General features: G+C 38.4%; 2 protein-coding genes across 2 annotated transcripts in view; both read right to left on the bottom strand.

Annotated features, from left to right (window-relative positions):
• Positions 1-1662: 1662 nt before the first annotated feature.
• Positions 1663-20303, bottom strand: LOC126968635 (lysosomal-trafficking regulator-like). Its single transcript, XM_050813653.1, has 13 exons — positions 20185-20303; positions 19824-19970; positions 18380-18577; positions 14616-14759; positions 12469-12743; positions 9528-9571; positions 9122-9267; positions 7907-8011; positions 6815-6961; positions 5299-5388; positions 4575-4709; positions 3034-3207; positions 1663-1830 (listed from the first exon to the last, which is right to left on the bottom strand). Exons 2-13 carry the CDS (start codon positions 19965-19967, stop codon positions 1663-1665), a joined length of 1770 nt encoding a protein of 589 aa, XP_050669610.1. The 5' UTR covers positions 19968-19970; positions 20185-20303.
• A 1346-nt stretch (positions 20304-21649) lies between these two features.
• Positions 21650-23006, bottom strand: part of LOC126968663 (uncharacterized) — a 109593-nt gene continuing 108236 nt past the window's right edge. Inside the window, exon 24 of the mRNA XM_050813694.1 lies at positions 21650-21684. Coding sequence (XP_050669651.1) covers positions 21665-21684 — 20 coding nt within the window. The 3' untranslated portion in view covers positions 21650-21664. The remainder of the gene's footprint in view (positions 21685-23006) is intronic.

Raw genomic sequence — 23006 nt, 5'->3', positions numbered from 1 at the left:
AGTGTTTTATTATATAAATGGTTTGTTTTACTCATATTCAACATAAGAAATAATTTGTATTTTTAACATTAATTGACCGTTAAAGTAATTTTAGCGTTTTTTGTACTAACATTATTTTTAATAATACAACAGAGCTGTATATATTTTTCTTATTTATGTTTAGTTTAAAATAGCTTGTTGGTGTGTCTATAATAAATAGATATCAGTCACATAATGTCAAATGTCAAAAGCAGTTGAAATATAATAGAACTAACTAAATTGTAATTAAAATATGATAAAAAAAATTAACAAGTCAATATTTTGCCATATTATAATAATAATAAATATCCATTTATTTATTTTGAATATCTATTTATTTTCTCCTCACACATATCTTAAAGCTAAAACAGAATAGAAGTGTTACAATTTTTAACAGCTGGTTTTTTGTGAAGAGCTGGTGTCTGAAGTAGGTTGGGTGCTGTATTACAGATCACCAGATTATGTTGTATGGAACTTCACAAAAAGCAGTAACTCCAATGAAGCAATCACACCTATAGTATGTTAGAAGGTATAAGTTTAGACTTAAGCATTAAGTCAAAAACTGAAGCTTTGAATGAGTAAATTTTGTTTTTTATTTATGAATGATTGTTACAAAAATTTGATACATCTTAGATAAAATGATAAAACTGGTTTTGCGGTGAATTAATTTAAGCGAAGCTTAGAAAATAGATATACGTTGATTTTATTTTTGCAAGGAGTGTTTTTAGTATTATAGTTACCGTTAGTGAGATAGCCGGCGATTTTGTCAGCCGTGGTCACATGCAGCTGCCGCAGTCTGCTCTCCAGATGATCCAGCTGTGCCACGAACATGGACACCTGCGGGCAGACATCACACCACTGGTAACCTTTGCTCCCATATAATATAATAAACCCCTAGTAGGAGATGAAATGCAACCACAACTTGATAAAATACCTCCAATGCTTTTGAGAGCTATTATAATTAAATTATACCAAGTGACTGAAGACGAAGGTTTTCAAAAAGTGTGTGTTGCCAGTGATGACTTACGGTACGCAGACATGGTCGCTAACTATGGACCTAATGAGAAAGCTCATGGTCGCTCAGAAGGCAATGGAGAGGACATATGCTCAGAGATCGAATCAGAAATGAGGAGATCCGTAGGAGATGATTGCGAAACTGAAGTGGGCAGGGCACATAGTTCGACGGATAGAAGGCCGTTGGGTAGTAAAGTCCTCGAATGCAACCACGTACCGGAACGCGGTGTTGGTAAGCCCCCACAAGATGGACCGACGATCTGGTCAAGATCGCCGGAATACGTTGGATTAGGGCAGCTCAGGACCGATCGTCGTGGAAATCTTTAGGGGATGCCTGTGTCCTGCAGTGGACGTCTGCCAGCTGATGATCATGATGAAGAACTGACTGACATTTGAGATTATTAGTTAATAGCTTTGATAGTGGATAACCAGAAGGTCGCAAAATAGTTATGATTAAACTTACGTCATTCAGCAGAGATGTCTATATTAATTAGTGTTTCATTTACTACCATACATTAGCATTATTTCTTATATTCAAAATGTTCTCAGTTCGTATCTGTTCAATTATTATCATTAATTAATATTCCAATTTTGATAAATTTCCTCGCGTGTTGAATACTGTATGAATACCTAAGGGCACACTACCTGAGCGTCCCTGGCGGCTCGCACGACCCCCTCCCCCTCCCCCTCCTCCCCCTCCCCCCCACTGTGGCGGTCGTCTCGCTCCGTGACGTCATCGCCGCGCCCCGCCGCCTCGTGCTCCTCGTACGTCAGCATGTTGTGCAAATCCATTATCATCTGCGATCGAAAGTGTTTCGTATACTAAGTTTGCCAAATATTAAAATTTAGATAAACCTATGACTATACTTTAAAAAAAAACGGGTTCCTGAAGATAGGAACAAAGAGTATAATTAACATACGTTCATAATAGAATATCAATATAAACGTTGCAATATTTCAAAAAGGTAATAATTTACTCCGATGCCATAACCTTGTTACTTAGGAATAAAAATTATCTTCCATTTTCTCTTCCATGGATGTGATATAAAATTTATTTATTTCTTTATGTTTCCCGAGTCTGAAACAACGAACTAATTAACACTAAAGGTGTATCTATAGCAGTGCCATCCACATGTTAACCGGGCGACGCCTGTTTTTTCAGACTTATTTACTTTCCAGAATAGAGACGCCGAAAACTTTCACTTCAGTCACGTTCCCTTGCAGTTTGGAGGAAGGGATCTCCTCCCTGCGTCGTAATCCTCAGTACTGAGGGTCGTGACCACCCCTCTGTATCACTTTCTCACGTATGATCGCTCTCCATCTATTCTTGTCTCTGGCGGTGTGAAAGGCATTGTGAACCGTAGAGTCGAGGGTGGAGCGGATCTGATCGGACCATCGTGTTGGACTGTGTCCACGAGGCCTCTTCCCATTTATTTTGCTGACCACAATGAGCCTCTCAAGGTTTCCATCGTCCTTCCTTGCGATGTGACCGAAGTATTCTAAAACTCTGCGCAGACATTCGGAAGACAATCGCGAGGAGATCCTGAGTTCACGCAAGAAGGGATATAATTAGTTATATATTATGTGCAGTGGTATTTGAAGTTATACTTCTTTAAACGCGTTATGAAAATATGATGAGAGTGAAACTTTAATATGAGCGCGCATCACTGTAACACAAAAGTTAAACAGGATGAAGTTGGTTCCTAAAACTTTTCTGACGTTTGCGACATTCGTTTTTTTTTGCTTTCTTTGTCCAAAGCCCGTACAGCCGTATTCATTATTTAATAATTAATTATCAAAGCAATCGTTGCAAGATTTTACAATATTTTTCTTTCTACAAACGTAAAATAGCACTAGGAATAAAAAGGATTTCTGCTTTGATAGGCCAAAGAAGTATAACTTCTGGCGTGCATACATAAGTACGCACACACTATTTTTTAAGATAACCTATACATGTTTTTGGTGAACATATAATTGAATTGGTCCAGTTTCTATATCGACCTGTGTGGAGTGGTTCCCCGCCAGCACCTTGACCGTCAGCCGAGCGAGCAGCGAGCGCACTTCGGCCGCCGCTCCGTCGCTGCCGACTGCAGCGCCCCCGGTCCCGCCCGCTGCTCGCACGCACCGCACCAGGGTCTCGCCCACTGCCACATCTTGCAACGCCTTCACCGAACACTGCACGAAGATTCAACGATTTTATGATTCAACAAAAATAAAAAGTCTCATAAAATTAGCGCTTTTCGTTACAAATTAATACACAAAATGTTATGAATTATATTATTTTACTTTATATTTTAAGTTCCTTCTCATCCTCCCTCACATCCCATCGTTAGCTGTGTTTCGACCATGCTAAAACACATAGGCCTCTTTATATGTGAGCTTATTTCATTGGTACATATTTGAACGTAGGGCATCATCAAACTGAAACTGCATTAAATACCGTTTATCAACATTGTACCGATAAAATTGTTTAACTCATATCCCAGTAATTTTAAATTCACCTAATCTAACTGATAATGGGTACATTGAAAACCTACGCATTCCTAAAAGGTCAGTGATTCGCAATCCTGTGATTTCTCTGGTGTTGAAGAAGTGAACAAATACCATTTATGCTTAAAACATGATTTATTTTTTCATATTTTTCTATAACCAAAATATAATTATTATAATCCACCTAAACTTTCCAAATTGTTAAAGAGTAATTTAGATAAACTTAATATTTGATCTATACGTATAAATATAACGTTATTTATTAGTACATTATGGCAAAGGCAGCGAAGTAGGCAATTCCAGGTAGAGTATGAGTTTGAAGGCCGAGCCGTAGGCGAGGACTTCATTAAATACGAGACTGGCAATTGCCATTTCCCGCCAAGGAATATAGTGCTTTTCTCAAAAGAATGCATAAAACACACTTTTTATATATAATATAAATTAAAAATAGTTAAATTCCCATAATTATTAAAGTTTATGCCGTTTTTAACATAAACTGTACAATTCAGCAAGGAATAAATTGCCAATAATATTTTTGGCTTTTTGATGGCTATTTACTTTTACAAATACGCCAAAAATACTGTTTCGGAGAAAGTGTTCACTTTTTTCTCGTTTTTCCAACTCATAAAATTTTCATATACTTTCATGTATTTTTCTTTTGACTTCGCTAGAAGCAGGTTTTCCTTTGCCAATTTGGCTTCTGATCTTAAATCTGGTGGAGTACAATCAATCTCCATTTCACTTTCTGAACCGTTGACACTCATTTTAATTATTATTAAGTAAGTAGGTATGTAAATAACAAATCAAGAGAAATTTTCAGATTTGCCGCCATTTTTTTTATCATCTGTACCGACAGGGACAAACGCACAGAGACTAAGGTATGCCAAGAATGACAAAAGCGATCCAATCAAAGAGTATTTAATAACCCCAGTACAAAATTCAAAAAACGCTCCTGCAATCGATTTGATTTTCTTTGTCAGAAAATACGATACCTCGCGTGTTCTTTGTTCGAAAATAATGACAATATTTTCATGTATGTTTGAGAAAAATACCTTATCTATGAGCCGCGCCAGTACGGCGAGCAGTGCGCACGCAAGTGGCGTGTGGCTCATGCACGCGGGCAACACGCCCAGTAGCGGGCACGCACGCCGGCACCACGAGTCGCTTACGTCGTCCCACACCTCCTCCTGTCACCGAACCAGAATGTTACATATTACCAATTTCTACTGAGATAAAGGCACCAGGAGAAGCCAAATGTATATGCCAGGGAAAACACACTTTCTCACAATCGATACTTATGGTAGTTTTAACAATTTCATCATCACAAATAAATTTTAAAAACAAAATTTTATTAACGATGCGGGACACGAAACTACGGCCTCTCACGATCGAGACCCGCATCGTTCATAAAATTTTGTTTTCAAATTTAATTTGTGTATTAATCCTAGAAGTTAGGGTTATCACTTTAAAAACATTACTAATTTCATCATTATCATCAGCCGGAAGACGTCCACTGCTGGACAAAGGCCTCCCCCAAGGATCCTTATGACGATCGGTCCTCTGCTGCCCTCATCCAACGTATTCCGGCGATCTTGATTAGATTTTGCTGCCGGCTTATGTCGGCTATGGCTAAAACAGTTTTACGTCCCGTCTACGTTTAATGTAGTATATTTTTTTTTAATTCTCGTCAGCAAGATTCATAGCAATGAGAAACTATGGCAAGGGAAAGTAATAAGTACTGGTGTAATTTTTGGCTCATCGGCCCGGTACACTCACATGTGTCTGGTCGTGTAGCGGCACATCCCGCCCTGTGAGTAGCGCCGCGCAAGCCTCGCCGACCTCGGCGCTACCCTCGTACTGGCATATCTGATTATATTAAATAAAATATATTATAATCTTAATAATAAGTATAGTCTCATGTATTGAAAATATTTTAAAGTCGTCATAAAGAAGCATGCGAAAAAGAGAGAAGGAGACGTATAGGGATGGCCAAAAATGCAATGTCCCAGTTGCATAAGATGTGGAGAGACCGTAACATCACGCGTAAAACTAAAACCAAATTGGTGACTTCGCTAGTTTTCTCCATATTCAGTTGAAAAAGGCCGACAGAGACCGAATAGACGACTTTGAAATGTGGAGCTAGAGAAAAATGCTGTCTATTCTGAGAGAGCTCAATGTCAAAACTAGACTTTCCACTATACACCTTCGTAGAATGCTGAAATTCTTCGGACGTATTGCTCGTAAAGAGGGTCATAATCTTGAACAGTTGATGGTGACAGGCAAGTTGACTAACGTCCCAAGAGATGGTCGGACCAAATACGAACTTCTCTGAATATCGACTTCCACAATGCCCTTCATGAAGCTAAGGATCGCAGCAGATGGAGGGACATCGCAAGGGGGAGAGCGGGGGAGTCACGACCCTCAGTAATGAGGAAAATTACGCGAGGTAATCCTAATATTTTCAACCACTTGAAATATCAATTTTTTTGTCAATTAACTATTAACTAATACAAAATCAACCATTATACTTAACATCTATGCTTCTTAGATCTAGACCCTAGTGTATATATTTTCGAATGATTTATATATTTGAAGGAATTAGTATTAAAAATCGATTACGCCCGATTATCAGACCTGCCACAAATACAATTTCATAAAAAATAATCTAGCCATCTAGTAACAAATACTGTGAAACAAGAATTTTGTAAAATTATGTCTGTATGTTTAAGTAACTGGTAACATCTCGACTATTAACGCCAGTGACATGTGACACGTCTCCCTCCCCTTCGCACCCTTTATATTATCGCCAATTTATTCTCTTTATACGCAGCGGGATCTATGGAAGTATACCTCTATTATATATCACTGGACTGGCGGCTGTCAAAGTGCTTTTGTGCCTGTTTGATTCGACATTTTGGCGCTGTTGGCCATGTGGCGAGAGTCTGCGGTACTTAAACTAGTGATGACAACCACAGCTAAACAAACATCAAAAGAAAACTATTTACAAAATTAATTGTGTACTTTATTACGTTGATTCTTGAAGTAAAAATAACACGGAAAACGAACGAAATTAATTCAAAATGCAAAAATACTTCAGAGTATTGTACGTTCCTTCGCAGCCATTTGAAATATACGTCAAAATTAGTTCTCTGGACACTCGCGAGTGGCGCTTCAAATAGGCACAAAAAATTTGCTGTCAAACACATGGAACAGCATGTCCAGTGTTATTTATAGAGGTCAGTGCAAGTATCATTAGAGTAGTTAGCTAGATATTCGGGTGTTGACGGGGCACCTGGTTGGCGAGATGCACGTAAATGAGCGGATGCGTGCGTCGGTGGTCAAGCGCACACACGAGTCGCACGACGGCGGCCCGCACGCGTGCGCTGCTGTGATTGGCCAATACTACGATCTGCTCGGGATGGACCGCGGTGCCGACGGGCTGGAACCAATCAATTACTTTTATTTATTTAGGTATTTCATTTATTCAGGATACAAACGGTCACAATTCAAATAATTTACACTATTTTATTTAATGAAGACCTTTAGTTCCATAAACTAATTGTGTAAGTACTTAATAACATACAATGTGAGTGCTTTGTTATAAATACTGCTAATAAAATACAAATAAAGTGATAAAATAATACCTATACAATACAAACCTTAACAATACGTTATGAAAATAAAACAGAAAGATGTGCTAATGCTAATTATGTTTAGATATGGCTTCTTTAATCATAATTTTGAATTTTCCAAACGGCAAGTGAAAAATATCTAAAGTTCCAAATTTTTCATTAGAAAGCTTACAAGCTCGTCTTGTATAACTATTACTAATGTGGAATGTATGTGCTCTTTTGTTGGTAAACACATCATTTTGAAGAGTGTGTCTTTCAAGTCTGCAAGGAACTCTTAAATTAATCTTATGTAGTATGAAGTTATATTAAAGTTTCTCATATTATTTTTTCTAAACTGAATAATTTGAGCGAGAGACACTTCCAATATGTGCCCCCCCCCCCCCTGTAACTTGAAAAATATGATAATAATAGAACTAAAAAAATATATTATGTACATTACCATGCAAACATCCATCGAAAATCGTTTTGAACGAGATCTAGTAAATAGTTTTTCTTTAATACGTCATAAATCAATTAATCAACTCAAATATTATTATTATTATAGAACTTTTATATTATGTTACTTGCTGCTACGGAACTCTTCATGGGCGAGTTCGACTCGCATTTGGCCGCTATTTTGTGCCTCGACTTCTAACACAGTGCGTCATTTGTTTCTAAAGCCGTGGTGGTTACCAAATGTACGTCAAAAAGTATTCTTTAAGAGTAATGTTTAATAATATAAGTGACATTTAAGAGTTTTGGTCTTAGTGTACCTGTGGTAGCTGGTCGGCAGGCGTGGCTCGTAGCGCGTCCCTCAGTAGTAGCAGTAGACCCTCGCACGCGCTCCATCCAGGCTCAGCACCCGCGCGGACGCCCGCCTCCAAGTCAAAAATACTTATTAATTAATACGACTATACTCATGAATTAATACAAGAAATCATCATCAACGAAAGACAAAATCCTCCCCCTAAGATCTCCAGTACGATCGGTCCTGCACTGCCCTTGTCCAACGTATTCCGTCGATCTTAAACTTCACTTTCGGAATCATTTAGGCTATGCCGGTGATTGTGGTTCTCCTTCGGATCTCCTCATTTCTGGTTCGATCTCGCAGAGAAACTTCCAGCATATTACCCTCTGAGCGACCATGAGCTTTCTCATAAGGCCCATAGCTAGCGACCACGTCTGTGTACCGTAAGTCATCACTGGCAACACACACTGATTGAAACCTTCGTCTTCAGACACTGTAGTATCTAAGGTATTTAATTTATTTTTAATACAAGCAATAGTAAACTCAATCGTAAGACAGTACCTCTCATACATCGCCGCTTATCGCGTATATTAACTAAGCTATTATCAAAAAGGCAGCGAACCGAAAACGTGGCGAACCGAAAGGCGTGTCACGCCAGGTCAATGAAAAGGCGAGCGCGCGAAGCGAGGCGTGAGCGAGATAGTTGTAATAGTTGGCTTTGTATGACTGACGTCAAACAGAGAGAGAATGAGAGACGCGAAGCAAGAGCGAAGCACGACGGTTGTGTACTACTCTCCTCTACATATACCACTGGACTGGAGGCTGTCAAAGTGCTTTTGTGCCTGTTTCATATTCACCATTTTGGAGCTGTTGTCCGTGTAGCGAGAGTCTGCGGTACTACAACTAGTGATGACAACCTCAGCAAACATTGATAGATGGTGGGAAACTATTTACAATAAAAATTGTGTACTTTATGACATTGATTCTAGAAGTATAAAAAACGAACGAAATTAATTCAAAATGCAAAAATACTTCAGAGCTTTAGTACGTTCTTCGCAACAGGCACAAAAAATTATCGTCAAACATATGGAACAGCCTCTCCAGTGATATATATATATACAGGTCAGTGTCCTACTTTGTAGTTCGACGTCTCCGCTTCGGTTCGCATTCTCCACGCTTTCATTTCGGTTCGGTTCGCATTTATGTTCAACAGCACCAACACCAGAACCCTGCTCCTCACCTCTCGGTACAGCGCACCCGTGTACGCATCATTCGTGGCGGTGCTCAACTCTTCCTCGTCGATCACGTCGTAGTCCCCTAACTGGTCACTCTCTCCCCCCTCCAACTCCACCTCTCCCGTCACCCCGCTACCGCCGCTCCCTCTATCTGCGATATACACACTACACAATATATTTCAGTTCTAAATGTAGACAACAAAATGAATAATTCGAATATTGTACTGCTGTACTATATTAAAAGTATATACAAACTAACACCATAAGAACAGAGTTAGTATTTATTTACAGAGGTATATTTGATAATAGAGCATAGACAGCTATTAAAATTGTTGAAATATCTATTTTCTATCTAATCTAGATTCCCAAATCCTTCATAAACAAATATTATTGACTTGAACATCCACTTACCACCCGTCAACTCCGAGTTTTCCGACATCGATGAGATACTTTTCCTGAAATTGAGATGTTGTTGAATGAATGTTACAGCAGATAAAATCATTAAATTTTCCAATACAAAAACATTACAAGTGTATGAAGTTATACAGTTGAGAGTTACTTTAACGCCATGGAATACGAGGAGGAGGCATCCTCAACACAGTATTACTATTTAGCAAAATAACAATGTTTTATGCGTCAATATATATCTTGATTAAAAGTGCAACGACCGTTGAGTAGAGAAAATTAAGAACACAATTTCTTAATATTAGCTATCATCAGACAAACCTGGGATATTTTAATGATGAACACCTTATATAATTAATACATCTAGATGGAGTCTCTTGCTATTGTCTCCGATACAAACTGGCCAGGTTTATTACTTTAGTGTGCGTGACAAGCTACGTCTTACACTCGCGATATGTATGACACTTTGTGTTAGTGTGCGTGAATTGCTCAAAATAAAGGTTAACTCTGAACTCAAATTTTTTCGACGTTTTCATAGCTGTCATAATCTATCTCTATCGTTTAAATGATCTAAGATCAAAATACACACCCAGCCCTTATCTACAAACACTGCAATAACTAGCCTCGACAATAGTTTATTCAGTGCGTTTTAGTGGGTGAGTTGACTTTCCCCCAAGCGCGTCGGCCTAATTCTTTACGACCTGACCTGATCCATATTTTTTTGAAAAAAAAAGGTGTCAAACATTGTCACTAGTGTATTATTACTACTAATTGGGTTTAAATCATAGATCAGGTATAGTAACGAGACTAATTGATATCTTCCGTCTCACTCACACGATATAAAGAAAAACGTATGCGAAGTCTTATGTAAAGAAATGAGATAGAGCGATTAGATTTTTGTTTCGCCATGCGTGCCGGTTTTTTCAAGGTCAGCACACCCGGTTTGCTAAACAAATTTGACAGCGCTGCTCAGATATTTTGTTTACTTTTATTTGCGTCTATAAAAATAGCTATTATTGTTGTGAAACGTGTAAAACATCCACTATTTATTCAACATCAGTGACAATTTTAAGTAGAATCGAAGGAAATATGGTGCGATGTTGTGTTTACGATGTTAAAATGACAGTGAAAGAACACTTGTGTTATATTATATACCTATATAATATAGGACATTATTTGTCTCATGTTGGCCATGCCAAACCGATGTCTAGTTACATAGTAACTAGACATCGGTTTGGCATGGCATAAGTATAGCTTAGTCTATAGTTTGGATTCATTTATTTTTCATATGTTGGTCGAGGAGAATTGTTTGAAAGGAATTGACATTGAAACAGAGCAGGATACCGGTATATTAATAAGGTGCGGCACTTAAGTGCAAATGGAGTGCAGGATCGGCAACTCATTTTCACTTTTCTAATTCAAAGTCATAATTTTAAACTCATTTACACACCTAACACTTTCGTCGTTTTGTATAAAGAATTTTGGTATATCTGGATATTGCTCTATCAAATCCAACCCAACTCTGTTTTCCTGAGCTCCAGTCATGAAATTATTAATTGTGTTAATTCGTGATTCGGAATTTCTCATTCTCAGCACGTATTGGGGAAGGTGTACTTAAGGCAATCTAAGAGTACATTCCACGATTAGGCCGGGATGTATTGAAAAGAGGTCTTGCAATTTAAATATATTTTTCTTTATCAAAAAAATCTTTGATAGAATAGTCGCTCATGCAGGGATGACAATCAGCTTTGTACCCAGTTATTTGTTTTCTTTCCAATCAACCAAAGAGTATGAAGAGATGAATTTTGAAAGATTAAATGTTTTACTTTACTGCAAAAGCTTCATGAATTATTATCATTACGGATAGTAGATTCCAGTGGGAGGCTGCTTTGTACAGGATGCAGGCTAGATTATGGGAACCACAGTGGCGTCTATTTCTACCGTGAAGCAGTCATGTTGGACATTGCTGTGTTTCGGTCTGAAGGGCGCCGTAGCTAGGGAAATTACTGGGCAAATGAGACTTAACATCTTATGTCTCAAGGTGACGAGCGCAACTGTAGCGCCGCTCAGAATTTTTGGGCTTTTCAAGAATCCTGACCGGCACTGCATTGTAATGGGCAGGGATTACTATCAGCTGAACTTCCTTCTCATCTCGTCCCGTATTTTAATTTAAAATATAGTAATAATATAATAAAATAACCTACAAAAAAAACAAAGTTCCCTTGAAAAATGGAGCATTGACGCTAATACAGCATAAATTAGTCCAGTGTTTGAGTAAACTAATACCCAGAAAGCCAACCTACATTTTGTATGAAATTGTTGAACAACAAGGCAATATTGTCATTAAATTGACATTATAATATCTGGGGAAAAGTAGTAGAAAACGCTAAAAATTCAAAAATATTGGAAATGAGATAGTTACCACAACTGCTGCGTTTATGGACAAGAAAAAGAAACCCGTCTTCTTGTTGTAGTGCGCACACGTTGTGCGTATTTTTGTTAGTCGGTTTGACACAAGTCGAAATCGTTGCCGTAGCACATATCAATTCCTTTTTTTATGACACTAAAGGACGAGACGAGCAGGACGTTTAGCTATTCGTAATTAATACGGCCTATCCATTACAATGCAGTGCCGCTCAAGATTTCCGCACAGAAATTCTGGTTTTTCTTTTTATATAAGAGGGGGCAAACGGGCAAGAGGCTCACGGGATGGGGAGAGGTGCAACCACCCATGGAGAATTGCAACAACAGGTGTCGCGAGATGCGTTCCGGCCTTTAAGGTGGGAGTAAGTTTTTTTCTTGAAGGTCCCTAGGTCGTATCTGTTCGGGAAAACAGCAGCCGGGAAGTGATTCCACAAAGTGGCTGTGCGAGGCAAGAAATTTATTCCTATGAGAATCATAATCACCAATCGAACATATTTGTTCAGTATTATAAGTAGTGACCAACCTGCTGTCCTTGATGTGTGAGTTGAGCTGTGTCTTGATCTGCTTGCAGTCGGCGGCGGCATCGAGCCCGTCCTCTTCTTCCCCTGGCGCGTCCTCGTTGGAGACACTGGAGGCGCTGGAGCGGTCCACGAGGTCCCGCCGGCCCGCAGACGAGCGTCGCTTCTTGTTGCGCTTGCCCAGCAGCTGGAGGATGTTGAAGTCGGTAGCCTCGGGCGTGGCCGTACTCACCAGAAAGTAGAAGTTGGCCCGGGAGTGAGTGATGAACGTGTCGCTCGCCTGTCAATTGATTGAAGAGTCGTGCTTGAGCAACGGTCGCGACTTTATAAATAAACATTACTAAAATATAGTAAACATATCGATAGAATAGAAAGTGTTCAAAAAAAGTTTGTTAGATGTCTGGATAAAGCCACGTATTCATTAATAAAAATTTGTTAAAAAACACTGTTTATAAACTGTTCACAAACAATGTTTCTTAATGTTTCATCATCTCTGTAAACAGTTTATAAACAGTTCAGAAACATAGGTGATGAAACATTGTTTATGATACGTGTTGCCGTGCTCCCCACTACGTGTGGAGAGCAAGACGAAACATCTAGTTTATAAACAAAAGTCAGTTGGTGACAGTCTGGTGAAGTTCTGAAATGATCCATCAAATCCGCGGAGGTCATTAAATACATAACTTCTATTCAACAAATAGTTTCGAATCCACCACCTTTTCTTCTTTTTTTTTTCGATTAATGCTCTTGTGAATTGTTATGTAAGCAGCAGAGAGCATCACTACCTCCTCGGGCGACATCCTGTGAACAACTGACAAGTGTGGACGGCCAAGTTTCATAAACAGTTTATCAACAAATGTTTACTAGTGAATACGTGGCTTTAAAGATTTAATCACGAATATGTGGACTATGAGACTTCAATCAAAAAATTCAACGTTATGTCTTTACAGTTTCGTCGCAATTATTTTGATTCTATATTATTTTTCAAAATTTTCAATAACGTGATTGATGTTCCAGCCTAACACAACATGTATAGTACCCCGTAGATATGAGCGTAAATGTGTTAATAAACCGTTATTCAGCATTCCGCATAGCAGGACCATTTATGTTAAAAACTGTTTTATCAGAAGAGAGTGTGAATTATATGAATACCGAACTTTGCCACTTAGACCTTTCCATGTTTATATCATTAGCTTCATTTAAAAATGCTGTCACAATACATTTAAAAACTCGTAACCAAATTTAGAAAAATATTATTAGTTGTATCTTTTACTAATTTTCATATCTGTATTGGCTGTTTTAAAAATTAGGGAACTTTAGGTCTAGATTTAATATCCGGTTTATGTAATCAATTTATGAATGTGACCGTTTGTTTCTATTGAATCCTACTAATATTATAAATGTGAAAGTTTGTATGTCTGGATGTATGTTTGAACTTCTTTAACGCAAAATCTACTGAATAGATTTTGATGAAACTTTACAATAATATAGCTTACACACCAGAATAACAAATAGGCTATAATTTATAAAACTATAGTCTGAATTATACAAAATATAAAAGAAGTGTGATTGTTACTAATGAATACAACTAGCGCCATCTCTTATCAACTAGCAAGGAAAAGATCAATACATTTTATATGGCAAAACAACGTTTGCCGGGTCAGCTAGTAAAAAAATAAAAAAATATCACAGTATAGGATTAACATGTGTCAGCTTGATGTGTTTACAGGCGCTACCAACGTCATGAACTGTCTTATGGTATCCCAATTAATAATAACATTCATCTAACTACTGTTAATATTTAAATACTATTTAATATAATTATCACTATAATTAGAAACAACAATAATAGCATATTATATTCAGATCTTTAGTTAATTTAATTCGTGTTAGTTAGTTGGCACTGCAGTAGTGCTAACTAACAGTTAGGTAGCATCTTTACGGTAGACGGTCGTGCCCTATATAAGTCAGAGCGCTCAGTTCGAGGACACATTATTGATTGGAAATTGTAAGGGGCAACGCTGCCCTAATTGTCTTTTAATTTTTATATTGCAATTCAAAGTGTGGAAAGTTTAAAATACAGATGTAACAGTTTTATTAAATTACCCACTCCTACACACTGCACCAAATATGTCACTTTATCATTACAAACCTGATGCATGAGCAGCAGAAAATCGGCCAAGAGCGCCACGTCCCCCAGGAGGGGTGGCGACCCGAGCAGCGCGCGAGTCACATCTACCAGCGTGTTGCTGCATTCCTCCGACAGGGGCCCGCTCTCTGTGTTCAGGAAACGCTCCTGAAACATACAATAATAATAATAATAATCATTTATTCAAGACTAATAATATATGGTACAGAATGTTTTGTGCACCCTCTGCGATAGGATACCCTGAGTTGCAAAGGCTAGGTCCTTCCGAAAGGTTATACATTATTAAACATAATTAGCAAACCCACTAAAAAGAGGTATGTGTGCGTGTGTGTGTGTATATATGTTTGCGTGTGTGTATTTTTTTTATTAAGTCTTTGTTAGTATGTCGTACTGTGCACAAGATTAAATAAGTGTTAATAATTGATAGCTTTATTTTTAAGAACGTTTTCTGTATCATCGTCGTTTATCTTATATATACAATTCTCGTGTCACAATTTTCGTTCCCGTACTCCTCCGAAACGGCTTGACTGATTCTCATGAAATTTTGTGAGCATATTGAGTAGGTCTGAGACTCGGCCAACATCTATTTTTCATACGCCTAAATGTTAAGGGTGTCCACACGAATATTTTTTTTTATTTTTTTTTGACATTTTTTTTTCAATTTGTTTGATTATGATTCAGCATTCAAAATATATACAACTTCAAATTTTCACCCATCTACGATCAACAGTATATGCCGTAGTCAAAAGTTACTTTTGTATCGCGATTTTAATATCGGCAATACAACGTTTGCTGGGTCAGCTAGTATGCTATATATATTATTATTATATATATTATTTTTATAGAAAGACCAACAGCTATAACAAGTCATATAATTGAAAAAATAAATTAACACAAAGCCAAAAGAGTACTATATTGCTCATGCATGAATATAATTACAAAATTTATTTTATTTATTTAACCAGTGATTTTCCATAAAAATATTTCTTAAACTATTAACAATTTAAGTTACATGCACAGGGTATGAAAAATCATTTAAAGATATACACTACATAATTTGTTATATTTTTAAAGTGATAACCCTCACTTCTAGGATTAATACACAAATAAAATTTGAAAAACAAAATTTTATGAAGCCACAATCTGAGAGTTGAACAAAGCAAACAGAATTTTGTAGCGAGGCGGTACTCGAACGGTTAGCTCAGTTGGTAAGAGCACCGGCATGGAACGACGCAGGTCGTGGGTTCGAGTCCCGCATCGTTCATAAAATTTTGTTTTACAAATTTTATTTGTGTAAACACTACATGCTAATTTCGCTTATGATTACTTTATAAATCTAAAAGTGAGTTAAAAACTAAAACTAGAGTGTACGAGTTATAAACCGTACATAATATTGTTGTAAGCATATTCATTGTAATTTGCCACGATTCATAAACGAGTGCATTTTAATTTTTATAATGAAACTAGCTGACCCAGCAAACGTTGTATTGCCGATATTAAAATCGCATATATACAAAAGTAATTGTTGATCGTAGATGGGTGAAAATTTGAAGTTGTATGTATTTTTTAATGCTGACTCACGACTCATAACTCGGTATTGCGGGATTGGAAGCCCTAATAGGAACAGTTTTATTTATCATAGCTCATCGTTCCACTTTACCATTCTATACCAAATGTTTGAAAGGTTAAAGCATTAGCCCCTACACAGAGAAATATATTATACAAAAAGAATTTTAAAGTTTGCAATAACCAAATATCATAGTTACATTTATTAAACATGAGTTAAATTCTAATCGGCAGTTTCAGTTCAATTCAAGTTCAGTTCAAATACTGTGCAACTAAATAAGCATCAATTCTTCTGAAAACGAGACACGTCGGGTTAACTTAAGGTGCTATAGTCCTAAAAACTAACATTTTTGAAAATCTACTTAAAATACTTCTACAAATACTACGGTTCCAATTTTTTAACATGTTTATCTTCATTTCTTTATGTAAATTATGGCAGTTTCGAAAACTCGATAGATTTATTTTTTGAAAAATAGGCTTTTTTATTTGAATTGTTCTATATTATCATAAAACTATGATAGCTATACAAAACTAATTTTATTTGATAGTTTATTAGTATTTATAAAATTTCTTCGTTGGTTTTATCAATATAAGCTTTGTGAATTATTTTATATAATTTTTTTTTTCGTAAGAAACCAAACGCGACGCCTTGATTGCATGCTCGCTCAAACCAGTGGTACGCCCGTGACCACTGTCAAGGACGGTACTGTGTTCATTTCTCTCGAGCTGAGGCCTTGCGTAAGATTTTGCAAACAAGTACAAATTGAGGAATCATAGTAATAAAATGATGATGATGCGGCAGCGTATTTTGTTAAAATATAATAGGTAAATGGAAGTCGGAAGTACTAAAATAAAATGTACATAATGTCATTTTGAAACTTATGCCTTTAAGGAAGTTAGAAATCAAAGATGGCCGCCGCACAAATTTATGATTTCAACAATATGTATATCGTATCCGAGGTTCTCGAGGGTGCAGAGAACGATTTTGGAATCATTTATTAAATCCAAGATGGCCGCCGCGCAAAATTATGGTTTCGACAATATGGGTATCGTATCCGAGGTTCTCGAGGGTGCAGAGAATGAATTTGGGATAATTTTTTAAATCCAAGATGGCCACCGCGCACAATTATGATTTCAACAATATGGGTATCGTATCTAAGATTCTCGAGAGTGCAGAGAACGATCTTGGGATCATTTTTAAATCCAAGATGGCCACTTAGCAAAATCCCAAATTCGTTTTTTGCAACCTTAAAATACCTCGGATACGATACCCATATTGTTCAAATCATAATTTTGCAACGCGGCCATCTTGGAGTTCAAAAATGATCCCAAATTTGTTCTTTGCACCCTCGAGAACCTCGGATACGATATCCATATTGTTATAATCATAATTTTGCATGGCGGCCAACTTGAATTTCAAAAATGATCCCAAATTCGTTCAATGCAGTCTCGAGAACCTCGGAAACGATATCCATAATGTTGAAATCATAATTTTGAGCGTAATATAACATTTCTCTCATACGTCGATAAAGAAGTTTCACTTCAAAAATGCATAAAAAATATCACAGTATTTCGTACTCTGGCGCAACTGTAAGTTTTAAAAAATATTACGCGGTGCTTCCGGAGTGGGGGTCGTTGACCCGCATCGCTCAGTTCGTGTCTCAGCCATGCCCGTGTCTATGTGTACCTATCAAATCTTACAGATATACGTTCGAGCGATTTTTGCCTAATGTATTGGGAATACCTCGCCTTAAATGAAACTGTAACTTTTACGCAAACATCTAATGTTAAAAACAGTTACAATTATAAGCGTTTTTACCCTTTAATAGTTATTTATGCAACTGTTGTATAATATGGGGTATTAAAACATGAATGTTGGTTAATCACACGAGGTGAAGCCGAGTAACACATGTGTGTTTTAATACCTAATTATCAACAGTTGCATACAAGACTTTATCTACACCCATAATGTGAATCCTCTATAATACATTCTGAAACAGTTAGCTTACTGTTAAAATTAAAAAAGAGTTACATCATCCAAACGAGTGTTGTAATGTTGTACTGAATTTCATTACAACACTCGTTTAGATGACATTGGGTGTTTTAATGTTGGCAATAAGCTAACTGTTTTAGAAACTTTAATATAGGATTTAATGCATGGGTGTAGATAAAAGTGTTGTATTTAAATATGTCATAGTCACCTTGCAGGCGTCGAGCAGGTGTCTCAGCGTGTGCGCGGCGGCGGCGTGCGCGGCGTTGAAGGCCCGGCGCGGGTGAGCGGCCCGCAGCAGCGCCCGCAGCGCCGCCAGTACCACGCCCACGCACGAGCCGCGCACGCGGCGCCGGCCCGCCGCGGACTCGCCCGACACGTTCCACTCCACCTCCTCCCACTCCAGCTCCTGTAACACCACACCGATATATTGAAATAATATTAATATTGACACACTCTTATACAAATAAACTTGCCCCAAACTAGGCATAGCCTGTACTATGGGTACAAGACAACGATATATTTAATACAATATACGTACTTAAACATACATTCATATTCATCATATAAATGTTTGCACCTACCGGGATTCGAATCCAGGACCTCTAGCGCAGTAGGCAGGGCCATTGGTGGTTGATGACCGCAATATGAATAACCAATCAGATAGTTGGTGTATGATCAGTTGTTAGAGCTATATTTCACCGGGACAACACGATGGCACAAGCAGTCGCGCCGCCACACCGTGGTTTCCGTAAGCTACCAAACTGGACACCATGCAGACACCAGAGTCACGGCAACACACTGTACACGTATCACGTGTACACCTGTTGCATGTATGAGGTGGGAGATTCTCTGGCTGCCGGACTGGCGGCTGGAACGAGCCGTTCTTCGTTGTATGCAGTTAAATGGATGAAGCTTGTACTGAAGAGCGTCCGCCCAGAGATGAGAACAGTACTACATATGAGGCCGTATTAGCACCATTAATAAATGCCTAACACTGGTTGCCTTACTTAGTACACTATAGTTTTTAGATACCAGTTTGGATGCACTTAAAATAATATGCAGGGATTGGAGGTTCTTATAATAAACAAATTTTACAAAGAGAAAATAATAAAATAAATAAGGCATTATAAAAAAGAAGGATTGACGACATTCTTTATAAATCTATAAACCGTGTAAATTTTACCAATTTATGTAAGCTGTGAAGGTAATTCAGATGTTCTCGATTAAATGTCTCAGTCCCTAGATTCAGAAGACTTCTTCTAAAAAAAGCAGATTATTGGCTTGGGCACTATGGGGTTTAATTGTGTTCATCTATAGCTTAAGTTATTATTCTGTTTTATACACTATTTAGAGTGTATCCCGTTTAGTGAACCTAATAAAAAAAAAGCTAGCAAAGTACACAGTAGTAATTTGCGAACATGGAAACTGTTATGTTTGGCGGATTTACCTGCGGAAAAACCGTAATGTTAGCCCCTATTCATTAAACTTAATAAATGAATAATAAATAAGTAAATGGCGTATAATTTTTTTGAAGTGAAACTTCTTTGCGCGCATGAGGGTAAAACATTTACGGATTACGTTAAATAATAATAATATTAGTGACACGAAAATGTGGGACGTTTTTTCCCAAGAAGAGGGAATGTATGACCGACCGGCTCCCGCTCCATGTGCTTGGCGGCCCGCAGTAACAGCAGCAGGTAGTGCGGCCGCAGCAGCACGGCGCCCGTGCCCGTGTCCACTCGCACCGCCCCGCCGCGGGCTTCCACCAGCGGCCGGTCACACGCCTCGTTCACCATCACCTGACAGACACAATTTTTATTTATTTGAAGAGGGTGGCTATTTGACTAGTCCTGGTGGGTCTTGGGTGAACAGAAATGAGGAGATCCGTACGAGAACCAAAGTTACCGACATTGTGCAAATGATTGCGAAACTGAAGTGGCAGTGGGTAGCTCACATAGTTTGACGGACAGATGGTCGTTGGGGCAGTAAAGTCCTCAAATGGAGACCACTTACCGGAAGAAGCAGTGGTGGTAGGCCCCCCCCAAGATGGACCGATCTGGTCTCGATCGCCGGACTACGTTGGATGAGGGCAGCGCAGGACCGATCGTCGTGTCGAATCTTTGGGGGTGGCCTTTGTCCAGCAGTGGACGTCTTCCGGCTGATGGTGATGATGCTGGTGGGTTCTGGTAACACCGCGTCCCGAACTGAACATATTTGCCACTCATTCTTAAAGCTCGTCGCCAAGCCCTGCCGCCTTTACGAACCGCAGTATCTCCTTGACGCGAGTATTACAAACAGCATTTGGGAGCTGGTTATAGTCGCCAAGGATTGTGTTACGCTTGTGCATTAGTGGGCTGCAATCGCAGAAGAGATGAAGAGGACGTTGCATCAGGCTCAAGGCAAAATCTGCAAGTATTATCTTTTTTGATTTCGACCACCGGTAAGTATGCATAGACCCGATACAATCGTTGATAAAACATAGTAATGTTAATTCATTAATATTACACACTGTGAAACGAAATGCCAAAAACAAACAAGCGTACGGGTCACCTTTATAGTGATCTGGAAACACACGAGCTTTGGCAACCTTGTAGGTTCATTTGTTTTTTCTAGGTAGGCACCCAAGTCGTATCAACTTGATTGTAACAACACAGTGCAAGGAACCTTATTTCACAGGTTGGGTGTTTGTTTGATGATACGTTCGCTCGCTTGTCCTCGAGTTCCAGAAAAAAACATTAAGGCGATATTTTCGAAAAGGAGTCATACGACGGACGGACTTTTATTTTGTGATTAATGCTCAAGCTTGAGTCTTCTGGCGATAAGACTTGGGTGGTTTAAATCTGACCAATTCGGCGACTTCTAATACCATAGATTATATAGAAGACACAGATATTCTGAACAATAACCGTCAACAATTAACAGTTAGGATGTTGGTAACCCACTTCCAAAATCTTCAGAAAAAGCTATAGGATGTAAGTCAGTTCAAACATACATGAGTAAGATTTTAATTTTTGATTAACATGATCAGTATACATTGATTGATTGTGGATATTTCAAAAAAAGCGCGTAGTGCCTGCGATACATTATCAAAGGCCTTCGTTAAATTCAGCTGCTAACTGCCTTCATCTTTGGTGGGTATGATATTTCTGGTGTTGCAAGGCGGTCTTAGCATACGAAGCCTGTACGCTTGTTTGTGCTTTTATTCCATAAAAAAGAAAAAAAACAATGATCGCCCTTCACCTGTGTGTTTGGTATTCCAGAAGATCCCCAGCCGGCCATGATAAAGCCATACTGTCGCCAAGCGAGTAATACAGAGAGTACGCGAGAACATAAACTTACAGCGATGAGAGGCGCGCCGAGACGGCAATCGGCGCACGCGAACACGGGCAGCAGCATGTTGAGCGTGTCCCGCGCGTCCAACGCTGCTTGCAAGCGCGCGTCACCTCCACACACGCGGAGCACTAGTCGCAGCGCACTGGCCTGCAGCTCAGCGTCACCACCTACCTCCACCACCTGGCCGACATACACCAAATGACCATTACCACCTGGATTCTGTCTGATGTCGATTATTGTTATTATTGTACGTTGGCGGATTAATGTTGATTTTATATGATAAAGCATAACAAATGCTGCAAATATTTGATATCGCATAGACAAGATAACAGTGCTAGGTTTTCGCGTAAATCAAAATATAATATGTGAATTATTAATAATAAAAATTAAAGTTTCTATTTTAAATCTTATTATACAAAGTGCATTCACACGATTTTGTTACTAGGTATGATCAAAGTAGTATTTAATCAACAAACGATTCAGTGAAATTATTAAAATATTCGTCTCTCGTCGGCGCACCTGGCGCCTCCACTTTGTCAAGCCGAACACTACGGGCACAAATCCGCAGTATGAGACGGGATGTTATCGCAAAGCCACTCCACTCACCCTGATAAAGGTCTTCCGAATGGTCCGAAATTACTCGGTACCCACACCAACAAAATGTGAGTAAAGCCATGTAATAGTTATTTATGCAACTGTTAAAGTTAAAGTCAAAGTTTTTTTTTTGCGTAAACATGTTAGATTATATTATATAGTACATGTTTGCCACATTTATGACGTGCAAATTTTACAAAATAAATTTCTAAATCATTAGTTACAAAATATCAATTTAACAAAAGATTAGTAGCAGTATTGTATAGTATAAAGTCAAGTTTGTAATTGAAAAATATATTCGTCTAATGAATATAAGCAGTTTTTACTAAGGTATATTTTCAATTACTTGAGAAATTCCTATGTGACGATTACCTCTCTTATTATGTTTGGGATGTGATTATAGATTTTTATGCACATACAAAAACAGTTTCTCTGAAATAATGTAGTTCTACAGCAAGGTACTTGTTGTTTGGTGGGGTCCCTGGATTGGAAAAGAGAAGTGTTTTCATGTTTACTGAATTCGTTAAAAATTTTTTGAACACACATACAGCACTGTTGTGTAATAAGGGGTATTAAAACACGAACGTGGGTTTATCACACGTATATGAATCCTCTATAAAAGATTCTGAAATAGTCAGCTTACTGTTAACATTACATCATCCAAACGAGTGTTGCAATGTTGTACTGAATTACATTACAACACTCGTTTGGATGGGCAATAAGCTAACTGATTTAAAGCATGGGTGTAGATAACTAAATAAAATGATTCAGTGAATGTGACACGCACCCTCGCGTACAGATAGAGCAGCAGCTCGGGTCCGCCGAGTGCCAGCAGCGCGCTGTGCAGCGTGTGGTGCGCGCGCGGCGCGGGGCGGGCCCGCACGGTCCACGTGACCCGCAGCGGCTCG

This window comes from Leptidea sinapis, chromosome 16, assembly GCF_905404315.1.
Source record: "Leptidea sinapis chromosome 16, ilLepSina1.1, whole genome shotgun sequence".
NCBI classification, from domain to species: Eukaryota; Metazoa; Arthropoda; class Insecta; order Lepidoptera; family Pieridae; genus Leptidea; species Leptidea sinapis.
The sequence above is the reverse complement of the archived record's forward strand: the minus strand, read 5'-3'. Positions and strand labels throughout refer to the sequence as shown.